General features: G+C 38.5%; 1 protein-coding gene across 7 annotated transcripts in view; it reads left to right on the top strand.

The window, feature by feature from the left end:
* TASOR (transcription activation suppressor) overlaps positions 1-12,851 on the top strand; it is an 88,254-nt gene that overhangs the window by 18,419 nt on the left and 56,984 nt on the right. For 6 of the 7 annotated variants that reach the window (XM_043978644.1, XM_043978645.1, XM_043978640.1 and 3 more), the window contains exons 4-6: positions 2,956-3,028; positions 3,574-3,665; positions 4,357-4,518. In XM_043978644.1, coding sequence (XP_043834579.1) covers positions 2,956-3,028; positions 3,574-3,665; positions 4,357-4,518 — 327 coding nt within the window. Of the gene's footprint in view, positions 1-2,955; positions 3,029-3,573; positions 3,666-4,356; positions 4,519-12,851 lie in introns of those variants that run through there. The other variant, XM_043978643.1, reaches the window with a different exon arrangement.

A 12,851-nucleotide genomic window follows, 5' to 3' on the forward strand; every position in this document is an offset into this window, starting at 1 on the left:
GTTCATGCAGTTTCTTAAGTTTCTTTGTTTCACATTTTCATTCCTTAGCTTCTATGTTGGCTAAAAGTTTTATGTTGTCACCAGTTGTCAGGGTTGCAAAATGAATGTTGTAAGCTCAGCATGGGGCTAAGAAGATAATTTCTGAGTTTGTACATGTTGTTTTCCTTATAAATAAATGGGGTGTCCCAGAAGTTTTAGTGCAGTTGTAAGATTTAATTGAGCCTAAAACTCTACCAAGACTTTTGGGACACCCCGTATGGTTAATAGTTTAGTTCATGAGCTCCTTTCTTGCTGTCTTCTCCCCCAGATTGCCCCTCTGTCATCCTGTTTTTGCCAATTTTCGGTTTCCCTGTCTAGGGGGTTCTTTCCTGCTGTCTGCAGATGGGCCCATAACCCCTCATTCGACCCCACCATCCCTGCTAGTTGTCATCTTTTTTCTCTCCTTTCATGGCTATGTTCCTTGAGAAGACAGTCTACAGTCTACAGTCAGTGCTTCCATTTGCTTTCCTCTTATTCTTTTCTTAACTTTCTGTAATGGTGGCTTCTGACCTCATCATTAAATGAAGCTGTTATCCTAAGTTAACAGGTGTGGTTTTTTAATTGCCTAATCCAGTAGCCTTTTGTGAGCCCTCATCCCTCTTAATAACTGCAGATTCTATCACCCTTTCCTCCTTCAAACTCTTCTCTTTTGGTTTCTGTGACACTATGTTCTGAGTTTTCCTACCTGTCTTATTGTTCCTACTCTGTCTCCTTTGCTGGACCTTCATGTCGTGCCTGCTAACTGAGGGATTTGGTGCTCCTTGCCACCCCCTGTCCTGGGCTTTCTTTTCTCTCTATACTATTTCACTTGGTTATTTCATCAACTTGTATGGATTCAACTGTCATCTCTGTGCAGATACATTGATTTAGCCCTGACTTTTCTCCTCTTTTCCAGTTTTTGATCTTCACCTCCCTATTCGACATCTCTTATAGACATTTGAGCTCAACATTTCACACACCAAATTCCTTATCTTCCCCTCTAAGCCCTCCTCTCTTCCTCATTTTATATCATTACTATGAAGGGTTCCCCAATTGTTCCATTCATCCAGGCTTGCAACCTAAGGGTCCTTCTCGACTGCTCTCTTTTACTTCCCATCTACCCCAAAGAGAACCAGTTGTCTTGTCCTGCTTTTGTAACATCTCTTATTGAGGTACCCTACTTGTCTTTGACAAGGCCTGGTGCTGGCCTTCAAACCTGGACAGCTGCCATAGCCTGCTTGTTACTTTCCTGTCTCCTGTCTCGGTTTATCCTTCAGTCAGCTGCCAGGTTGATCTTCCTCAAATGCAGGTCACCACGTCTCTCATTTTCTTTGAGTTAAACCCATTGGCTGGTCTCTATTGTCACTGATAATGTTATGGCTTTTGGCTTTTAAAGCCCTTCATAACCTGGCCCTCTCCTTCCTTTCTAAGCTTCTTACTTATTACTCTCCATTTACTTACTATGGGATCCAGTCACAGTGGTCTCCTTGATGTTCCTTATGTAAGACTCTCCATCTCCTGACTGCATTTTCACTGGCTTCCTTGAAGTCTCAGCTGAAGCCCTACCGTCTGTCTGCAAGACGCCTTTCCTGGCCTGGCCCCCTTTAATGGTAGTGCCTTTCCCCTGAGATAATCTCCGATTTGCCCAGCATATCTATTGTTCGTGCATAGTTATTTACCCCAGTAGAACCTGTGAGCTGTTAGAGAACAGGGCCTGTTTTTGCCTTTCTTTTTATCCTTAGTGCTTAGCACAGTGTCTGACACTGAGTAGGTGTTGAATAAATCCTTGACAAATCAGTTAACTTTTATTGGATACCTGTTATGTGCATAAAGCCCTACAAATGGGTCTTGGAATTGAATTGTTTGTAGGAAGCATAACTGATTTTCATAATGATTCTCAGTCATAATTTGAAATTATTTGCTCTTTTATTGTTTCCAAGATCCCTGATTTCATCAGTGTGAGGTATTTTATTCATCACACGCACATATTTTATTTGTAGAGCCCTGCAACCCCCTGCTGCTATCCCATTCCTTTTTTTTCAGGTATTTTATTCATCTTATTTAGTAGTGTGACGTTTAAAATCTAATGTGTGGTCGCCTTATTCCTGTCCCAAGTGTAGGGAAAACTAGCTAGGGTTTACTTATAAATTAGAAGCTTTAGCACCAAGTTTTGGCATTAAGCGTTTATTAGTAAAAAGAGAACACCTGGGTCAGAAAGTCAAGAAAAGGCCTATCTAACCTAGAGTTCTCAAGTTCTCCCACCACCAGCCTGTTTGAGCAACAAACTGACCGAGGAAGCTTCTTCCACCTCCCAAGGAGAGGTGGTTCTTCCTGCCTGCTTCAAGCTAATTGGCTAGCATCACCCAAATCCATTGGTTTACTGGACTTGAGGGTGGTCCCACAGCTTCTCAGAACAATATACCCTCTTGAGGGCCAGGTGGGTGTGGTTTCAATTGAATTAACTTGAAGCACTTTAATCAGGGGAAGTCAAGTCAGTCCAATCAATCCAATCAACCTGGGGCCTTTGGGTGTTGGCAAAGCCCATTATTTATTTTCTTACAGTAGGAATTCTTCATGAATTGCTGTGGATTGACAGCCTGTTTTCTCAGAAGCCTCTCCAAATTTAGTTAGGCTGGACCTTGCAGTCACTTGTCACTTTTCTTCCTCAAAGCCTTTTCAGTTCATTTTGGGACCTGCCAGAGGTTGTGTTATACTGACAAATGTTCAAAAACACAAATTGGAGACTGTGACATAGTGAGGTATTAGAATAGGACTTTCTTGAAGCAGCCTTGTATTATTTAGGGTTTTGGGGGCATGCAGTGTGGTTCAGTAACTTAAATTTCATTTTTAGATGATATTACAGGCTAACACTCGCTCTATTCTGTTAATATTGTTATGTTAATTATGAATATAAGATTGTGTTTTTGTTTACTTTAGGTACAAGGCATATGTGAAAAAGGCTTACAGGTGGGCCAGTCCAAAATAACCATTCTTGGCAGCCCTTCCATGGGTAATTATTTGTTTATTGTTCACTTTTGCCTACTTATTTGTTGCTTCTTTTACAATGTAATATTTAATATAATGTTTTCTTAGTCTTTAAATTTAGCCATCCCACACGTTAACTATTTTTAAGAAGTTCAGAATGTTTTAATGTTAGCTTCATCTTAAATATCTGTATTTGTATGTTTTTAAAAAATTTAAAAGGAATGTTGCTTATAGAATAACTGAAGAAAATTTAACTTTGAGATTTCCATTTGCTTCTTAGAATTATCTACTTTTATTCTTTGTTTCCTTTACTAAAACAAGATTTCATAGAACAGAGGTAATTCTTTTGGGCATATCTTTAGTCTGGACTGCTCTCCCTCTAGTAATCAAAGTCAAGGGGTTAAAGAGATTTCATTTGACTATTTTTAAAAAATCCTTCAAATTTTCAAGTTATTTGGATTTTTTTCTTTTTGTTAGAAGGATTTCATTTTTGCCCCATTCATGTTTTATTGTATCTAAAGTTGAATGCAGATTTGAAGTACTCATTCTGTAAATTTGTATTCTTTCTAGGTATCTATCTTTCCAGGTATGCTGATTTATTACAAGCTAATCCTTTGGAAGCTGGGGCAACGGGTGATGTTATTATTTTTAAAATAATAAAGGTAACTTCAACTCTGCACTTCATTTAGTTGACTTGAGTTCTAGAAGTTTATTTAAACTCTTGATGGATTTTTAAGTTCCCAATTTGTCTGATATTAATATTAAGACATTTGGAATTCTCTTTGTTGTTAACTTTAAGCCAAACATTTTATTTACTAAGCAGAGTTAATGAGTCTTCTGTATACTACTTGCTCTCCTTTTCCCTGCTTAAGAATGACAGTATTTTGCTAATAGTTCACTTAAATGAAGGAAGCACTATAGATGAAGTTCATCTTCTTAGATGATTTATTGTATGGATCTGAGCAAACTATTTTTTAAATAAGTTTTTGTTGATAAATTTTTTGCATCATTGTTGCTTCCTCGATTATCTTCTCCCTCCCAAAGAACCATACCATATGACATAGTATGTTTTAAAGACAAAAAAAGAAAGAAAAAAAATCAGCATAACTGCTCAAGTCTGAAAATATGAGTTCATGCAGTTTCTTAAGTTTCTTTGTTTCACATTTTCATTCCTTAGCTTCTATGTTGGCTAAAAGTTTTATGTTGTCACCAGTGCATTAAAAAAAAATTCTTAGGTATGCTTTATTACATGATGATTCTCTGTTCAGTAAGTACTTGATATGTGGTCCTTAACCAATGCAGTATCTTTTGTCATGGGAGTTAATTTCCCTTTTTAAACTTTGTTTCTTCAAGGGGAAAATGAAAAGCATCTATGATCCCATGGGTGTAAAAAATACAGAATCTGCAGCAAACAAAAGTTCTTTGGATCCGACACCAAAACATGAGTGTCATGTATCAAAGAATGCGAATAGAATTACTTCACTGTTGGCTTACAGGGCCTTTGAGCTTACTCAGGTATGTGCATGGATTGTTGGCTTGGTTATCTGTCGCAGAATGTTAACTGACTACAAATGCTTAGAGCTTTTATGAGTTTAGAGATCATTTAGTTCTACCTTCTAAATTTTTACAGTTGAAGAAATGGAGGCCCAGAGAAGTGACTTTCTCAGTGATCACACAGTCAATATTAGTGCAGAATTCAGTCTTAGAGGTGTTCTGACTCCAAGTTTTAGGCTCTTTGTGGTGCATTAGGATTCCCGCCTTAGTTTCTTTATCCTGTATTGAATTAGTTGTGAATTCCCGTTTGTTTGTAAGGAGCCTGTTATACTTTCTGCTTCCACTTTTGTCCCAGTCAGTAAGATGTCATGTCTGGACTATTGCTTCCCCACTTTGTCTTTCTGCTGTTAGATTAGTTCTCCAACTTAGCACCTTTATCATGATAGTTCTGTGCTTAAAAATCTTCAATGTCTTCCCATTACCTACAGGATAAAATTCTAAACATTAGGCATTGCATTCAAAGGCCTCCCTAATTTGGACTTTGTTCTCAAGTTCAGTCAAGCTAGTATAGTTTATGAATGAGACATTCTATCTCCTCCTCCTCCTGCTCCTCCCTCCTCCTCCTATTAGAGTGTTTTTCCCCCCCATTATTTGAACTTCATGAAACTTCCCTCCTTTCACTCGATGACCTTGCTCTTGCTCTTGATATGCCTCTTAACTCTTAAAAAACTTTTCATGAGCTGGATTGACTTGCCTTCCTAACTAGATCATGGGTTTCCTGAGGTAGAGATCATGTCTGTTGTATGTCTTCCAGAGAATCCAGGATAGTGTTGTACATGTTGTGGTTCTGCAGTAAATGTTTATTGATTGAATTGGTAGGAATGTTTAAAAAGTTGCGCTTAAATTGTGATAATTTGAGAGTAATTCAGGTCCTTGACTTGTGTGTGTCCATGGCTATATTTGATCACCACTGTTTACAAAGGTTACATAAGCAAAATGTAAAGACTTAGATTTGTTTATGTAGTTAGACGAAGTGTGGCCATAACGTATACAAAACCAAACCAACCAGGTATTTGAGAATTGAAATATTTAAGTCAGTGGTGTTTGCTTCCAAAGGGTGACTTGGGAGATTGTTTATACAGGTACACTTTGAAGACTCGTGGACGCCATCTGTTAAGGGCTAAAATTCTAGCTATTCTGTCTAAAATATCTAACGAGTGGTCGCCAATCAATTATAAGCTTTAGCAAGAGTTAGACTTTTAAGCATTTATTAAGGAGAATAAGAATTTGGTAAAGAGAGAAGAAAAAGGCCTGGATTCCTATCTATTAAAGGGAGAGTGCATTTCTAGCTCCCTTCTCCACCAGCGTCCCCAGGAAAAGAGGGAGACAGAGCCCCAGTCTCTTCCTTCTTCCTCCCACTAGCAAACATCACTTCCTGATGCCAAAGAAAAGACGCATGGTCTTGCCCTCAAAGACCTTCCTTTTCATGGCGGAGCTTTTCTACAGTAAGTCTCCAGCAGGTGGCATCATTCCAATCGTTACAACTTGGTGAGTTCGTTTCCATTCCACCATGATAAAGTGACTATCGCAATAAAGTGAGTCACAAGAACTTTTTGGTTTCCCAGTGCATATGAAAGTTATGTTTACACTATGCTGTAGTCTTATTAAGTGTGCAATAGAACTGTGTCTTAGAATATAATCTACATACCTTAATTTAAAAATACTTTATTGATTAAAAAATGCTAACACTCATTTGAGCCTTCAGCAAATTGTCATCTTTTTGCTGGTGGAGGGTTTTGCCTCAATGTTGATGGCTGTTGACTGATCAGGGTGGTGGCTGCTGAAGGTTGGGGTGGCTGTAGCAATTTCTTAAACTAAGGTAACAATGAAGTGTGCCACATTGATCGATTCTTCTTTTTGCTTGAATACTTGGAGGCCATTGTAGGGTTATTCATTTGTTTAATTTCAATATTATTTTGTCTCGGGGAGTGGTGGGGCCCAAGGAAAGGGAGAGAAATGGGGGAATGGCTGATCAGTGGACCAGTCAGAACATACACAACATTTATCTGTTAAATTCATTGTCTTTTGTGGGCACAGTTTGTGGCATTCCAAGACATTTATAATAGTAACATCACTAATTATTCATCACCATAACAAATATAATCATAATGAAAAAGTTTGAAATATTGCAAAAATGACCAAAATATGACACAGACACCATGTGAGCGAGCACATGATGTTGGAAAAATGACACTGATAGAATTGCTCAACAGGGTTGCCACAAACCTTCTCCATTTGTAAAAAACACAGTATCTGCGAAGTGCAACAAAGTGAGGTAAACTGGTGCATACTTGTTCTCCTTGCAAGTATTCTTGGAATTCTTTGGGTTAGAGTTGCCTTGATTAGCTTTAGTCATGGCATACCTTTGTCTTTTGCACTTGACTTTTCAAAAACAGTTGAATCTTTTTGCATCTAAATGTGATGAATAAGTTGGATAACCATAAGGTGTTGACTACATAGAGAAGGATGCTGAGTTTGTGACTTTTAAGCTGGTTTTGAAGGCAGTTACAGAAAAGCAGTTTCAAGAATGTTTGAATAATGGTGGCATCATTTAATGTGTACAGTCTTCCAAGGTGGTCCCTGGTACTTGAAAGGGGACCACAGTCATTTTGGATGTTTAAGTGCTAATATTTCTACTCCTGTCCCTCCTGCCATTTCCCCATACCCCCATTCCCCCTGCCTTGGTGTTTAGGTTGGCCATAGCTTATGAATCACCAAATGGAGATAGTAGAAATGGACTATGGCCTTGTATCTTACATGAACTCAAACTTGGACCCAGCTGTTCTTTTTTCCTTACTTCGTGAGATTTTAGGAATGATTATACCTTGACAGTTGCCTTTTCTCAAGAAAAATTAGAAATCCACTTAAAAAAGTAAAAATAAATATATTATTTATACAGATATATGTGTATGTGTATATATGCATGTGTATATACATACCTGCATACACACACACACACACACACACACACACACACACACACACATACCACCCTGTTTTAACCCCATTTTAGAAATGTGTAGTGCCACCAATACTAAAGGAGAAGGTACTGATGGCATACTTTCTTAGGACTCATGATAGAGTATTATAAATAAATAATAGTCATATTACTATTTATTGTGTATTAAACTTGGAGTCAGAAGACTTGGTTTGAATCTTGCCTGAGAAAACAAGTTTTCTTGTTTTTCAGACAAGTTTCTTGTGGGACTATGGGAAAATCACTTAACCTCTCAAGTCTATTTTCTCATCCATAAAATGGAGATGGCAATATTTCCTTCCCTTTCTCACTTATTCTTTTTTGTGAAGAAAGTACTTCAAAAATCTTAAAATATTTTATAAATATGAAATAGTAGTAGTATACTTGGGTTATGTTATAGGTTAAGCAGACTTTTGTAAAATTATCTTTAGAACCTTTTATGAAATTCAGATTCAAGCTGCCAATTTGCTGACATTTAAAAATAACTGCCCCCTAAATACTAGGGACTCCAGAGCAAATTAAAAAAAAAAAAGTTAAAAAAACTGACAAGTATTTACTTTCCTCTCTTCCACTCATTCTTGCCCATCATTGGAAAAAGAATTCCCATATTGGCCACATCCAAAAATATGTCACATTCTCCATATTTAGTCTGGGGACTAAAGGGGTTGGATAGCATTCTTCATCATGAGTCCTCTGAAATCGTGGTCGGTCATTGTGTTTATAGAGTTGTTAAAGCTTACTAAGCTGTTGATTGTTACAGTGTTGTGATATATGTATTGTTCTTTTGGTTCTGCTCACTTCACTCCACAGAAGTTCATACAGATCTTCTCAGGTTTCTCTGAAATCATCTCTTCATTTCTTACATTCATATACCATAGTTTGTTTAGCTGTTCCCCGGTTGAACACCTCCTTAGTTTCTAGTTCTTTGTCACCACAAAATGATGTGCTATAGGGTATATAGTACCTTTTTTTGTTTGATTGTTTTGTGGTTTAGGCTTGTGGTATGCTAGGTTACAGAGTATGCATGGTTTCAAATTGCTTTCCAGAACAACCATGCGAATTCACATTTTAGGGCGGGGGTGGGGGGTGGTGGTGGAGAGGTGGGGTAATGAGGCTTGTGACTTGCCCAGGGTCACACAGCTAGTAAGTGTCAAGTGCCTGAGGCTGGATTTGAACTCAGGTCCTCCTGAATCCAGGGCCGGTGCTTTATCCACTGTGCTACCTAGCTGCCCTGCAATGAGACTTTTAATAGAAAAACTTGCTTACAAAGATTTTTTTTTAATCAGCTGCTTTAGCTTTATTTATTTTTATTTTTTAAATTTTTTTTCAGCAACAAACATTTATTTTATTTTCCAGTTACATGTAAGGGTAGTTTTCAACATTCATTTTCATAAGATTTAGAGTTCCAAATTTTTCCCCCTCCCTTTCCTACCCCCTCCACAAGATTGCAATCAGGTTATATATGTACAATCCACAAGTGTTCTTTTTATCAGTTCTTTCTATAGGGGTGCATAGTAAGCTTCCTCATTAGTTCCTTGGGATTGTCTTGGATCATTGTACTGCTGAGAGTAGCTAAGTCATTCACAATTGCTCATTGAACAATACTGCTGTCACTATGCACAATGTCCTCCCAACTCTGCTCACTTCACCATACATCGATGTTCATTAGTCTTTCCAGGTTTTTCGGGGATCCTCCTGTTTGTCATTTCCTGTAGCACAAGACCATTCCACTACAATCATATAGCACAGCTTTTTCCATCATTCCTCAATTGATGGACATTCCCTTGATTCTCAATTCTTAGCCTCCACCAAGAGTTGCTATAAATATTTTTTTGCACAAATTTTTCCCCCTTTTCTCTTTTTCATGATTACTATTGTTAACTGTTTCCCTTCCATCCTATTCCCTTCCCCATGATATTTATTCTATTATCCGTCTTCTTTCATCCTATCCCTCTTCAAAAGGGATTTGCTTCTGTCTGTCCCCTCCCCCACTCTGCCCTTCCTTCTTTTGCCCCTCTCTCTTTATCCCCTTCCTCTCCTATTTTCCTGCAGGGTTAGAGAGATTACTCCATCCAATTGAGTGTGTACATTATTCCCTCCTTGAGCCAATTCTAATGAGATTGAGGTCTTTGAGCCAATTCTGATGTGTTAGGCTCATTTACTGCCCAGATTAAACAGATTACTCCACCCAGTTGGGTGTGTGTGTTAGTCCCTCCTTGAGGCAGCTCTGATCAGTTTAAGGTCTTTGAGCCTTTTCTGATGAATGTAAAATTCATTTACTGCCCTGCTCCTCTCCCATCTTTCCCCCCACTCCATAAGCCTTTTCCTGTTACTTTCATGTAGGATTTCACTTCTGCCCTTCCCCCTCCCCCAGTGAATTCCCTTTACCCCCCAATTTAACCCTAAAGTTGTTATCACCTAGCTAAGTGACACAGTGGACAAATCATCACCCCTGGACCAAGGGGGATCCCAGCCAAAACCCGGCCTCAGACACAAGACAGTTGCCCACTGTACAACCCCAGGTATGTCTCCCACCTCCAATTTTTTATGGTTCTCTAGGGTCTTGTATTTGAAAGTCAAATTTACCATTCAGTTCAGGTCTTTTCATCACAAATATCTGAAAGTCTTCTTTTTCATTAAAGTCCCGTTTTTTCCGCTGAAAGATTATGCTGAGTGTTGCTGGGTAGGTGATTCTTGGTTGTAATCCCATTTCCTTTGCCTTTTGGAATATAATATTCCATGTCCTCCTGTCCTTTAATGTAGAAGCTGCTAGATCTTGTGCTATCCTGACTGGGGCTCCAGAGTACTTGAATTCTTTCTTTTTGGCAGCTTGCAGTATTTTTTCCTTGACCTGTGTCGGGAAAAATTTTTAAGTCCGACGGAAGAACGAAAATAACAAAGTTTCCAGGCTGAAGCAAATAGGTTTATTGAGAGAGGGTTAGTCCCCCAACAAAACCAATAGGTTTATTGAGAGGGTTTTAGCCTCCCAATAAATCTGGTCATCCAGGCATTGGGCCTGAAAGACCCAGAATCACAAAATCCATGGGTTTATATACCCTTCCAAAGTTACACTTGTACAGTATTATATCATTAGTTACATTTCTAAAATTAAAACATATTCTTAGGAAATATAAGGAACTATCTAAATGACTATAAATGACAGCATTATGATAACAATAGGGTGGATCATTGTTAGGCCACTGGTCAACAGCGTGAACTCTTATAGGCACTCGTGATTATTAAAATATAGTATTGCTGACTACTAGATCTTGTGATATTACCTAATGCTTGTCATTGGAAAATTAAGAAATATGGGGAAAGACTTAACCTTTTAACCTTATGCAATCTATATGAAATAGAATAAATCACAATTTTTTAAGTTAATATATTGATTATTATCTTAATCAAATCACTTATAACTATAGTAAATCTCTTATAACTAAGGGATGGGGAAAATCTCACTCACACCTGAGAGCTCTGGAATTTGGCTATAAGATTCCTAGGAGTTTTCCTTTTGGGATCTCTTTCTGGAAGTGATCGGTGGATTCTTTCAATTTCTATTTTAGCTGCCTCTTCTAGAATTTCAGGGCAATTTTCCCTGAGAGTATCTTGGAAGATAGTGTCTAAGCTCTTTCCTTGATCGTGGTTTTCAGGTAGACCAATAATTTTCAAATTATCTCTCCTGGACCTATTTTCCAGGTCAGCAGTTTTTCCTAGAAGATATTTCACATGGCCCTCTATTTTTTTATTTATTTGAATTTGCTTTATTGTGTCTTGGTTTCTCATAAAGTCACTGGCTTCCATTTGTTCAATCCTAATTCTTAGGCAATTATTTTCATCAGAGAGCTTTTGTACCTCCTTTTCCATTTGGCCAATTTGACTTTTCAAGCTGTTGACTTTTTTCTCATGTGTTTCCTGCATCACCCTCATTTCTCTTTCCATTTTTTCCTCTACCTCTCTAACTTTATCTTCAAAGTCCTTTTTGAGCACCTCTATGTCCTGAGACCAATTCGTATTTTTCTTGGAAGCTTTAGATATAGGGGCCCTGATGTTGACATCTTCCTCTGAGGGTCTTCCTTGTTACTGAAGAAACTTTCTATGGTCCTCCCCTTTCTCTGTTGGCTCATCTTGCCTTTCTTTTACTTGACTTTTAGCTCCTTAAAGTGGGGCACTGTTTCCAGGCTGCAGTATCCCAAGCTTAAGAAGTCCCAGGTGGTATGATTTAAGGAGGATCAGGTTCTTCACTCGCCCGGCCTGTTCCCTGGTCCTTAGATGACCCCAGACCAACTTGCTAATCAACCAGCTTTGTGTGTTGTGGTTGTTAGCTCTGATGAGCCTGTGTCCCTCTCCGACCTGGGCCACTGCTACTCGAGCCTACCTCCTGGTTCTCAGCAGGGGTGTAGAATCCAAGTTCTGCCTCAGCACCAGGATAGACCCCTGTAGTCTCTCCCCTGCCCAGGGCTCAGCCCCCTCACCAGACTGTGAGCTTAGTTTCAAACAACACTGGCTCTTCAGCTGATTCAGAGACTCTGGGGGTCTGCTTCTCTGGTGAGGCCTTCCTGGGACTGGATCTGTGTCAGGGCGATTGTGGGGTTGGGCTCAACTCCTGTATTGGCTTAGCAGCTCCCTCCTTCTGACCTTCCAAGCTGTTCTTGGTTGGAAGATGATTTCAGCACATTCTTCTGTGGGTTTTGCTGCTTGGGGCATTTTTCTATGGCGTTATTTGGATGTTTTTTGGAGCGATTGTGTTATGAGTTCCCATTAGCTTTATTTTAAAAAATTTTTATTTTTAATTTTTTTTAGTTTTCAGCATTTGTTTAGATAAGATTTCCAATTTCAAGTTTCTCTCCCCACCCCCCACCCCCAGACAGCAGGTAATCTGATATAGGTTTTATATATATATATATATATATGTAACATTAAACATATTTCTCCATTAGTCATGTAATAAGAGAATAATAAGAGCAAAAAGGAAAAAACCTCAAAAAAGAAAAACAACAGCACCAAAAACAAAAGAAATAGTATGGTTCAATCTGCATCCATATTCCACAGTTCTTTTTTTTCTGGATTTGAAGAGCCTTTTCCATCATGAGTCCTTTGGAACTTTCTTGTACCATTAGATTGGTGAGAAGAATCTAGTCTAACACAGTTGATCAACACATGATGTTGATGATACCGTGTATAATGTTCTTCTGGTTCTGCTTATCTCACTCATCAGTTCATGCAAGTCCTTCCAGGTTTCTCTGAACTCCCCCTGCTCATCGTTTCTTACAGCACAATAGAATTCCATTACATTCATATACCATAATTTGTTCAG

The sequence above is a fragment of the Dromiciops gliroides genome, chromosome 1 (genome assembly GCF_019393635.1).
Source record: "Dromiciops gliroides isolate mDroGli1 chromosome 1, mDroGli1.pri, whole genome shotgun sequence".
NCBI lineage: Eukaryota > Metazoa > Chordata > Mammalia > Microbiotheria > Microbiotheriidae > Dromiciops > Dromiciops gliroides.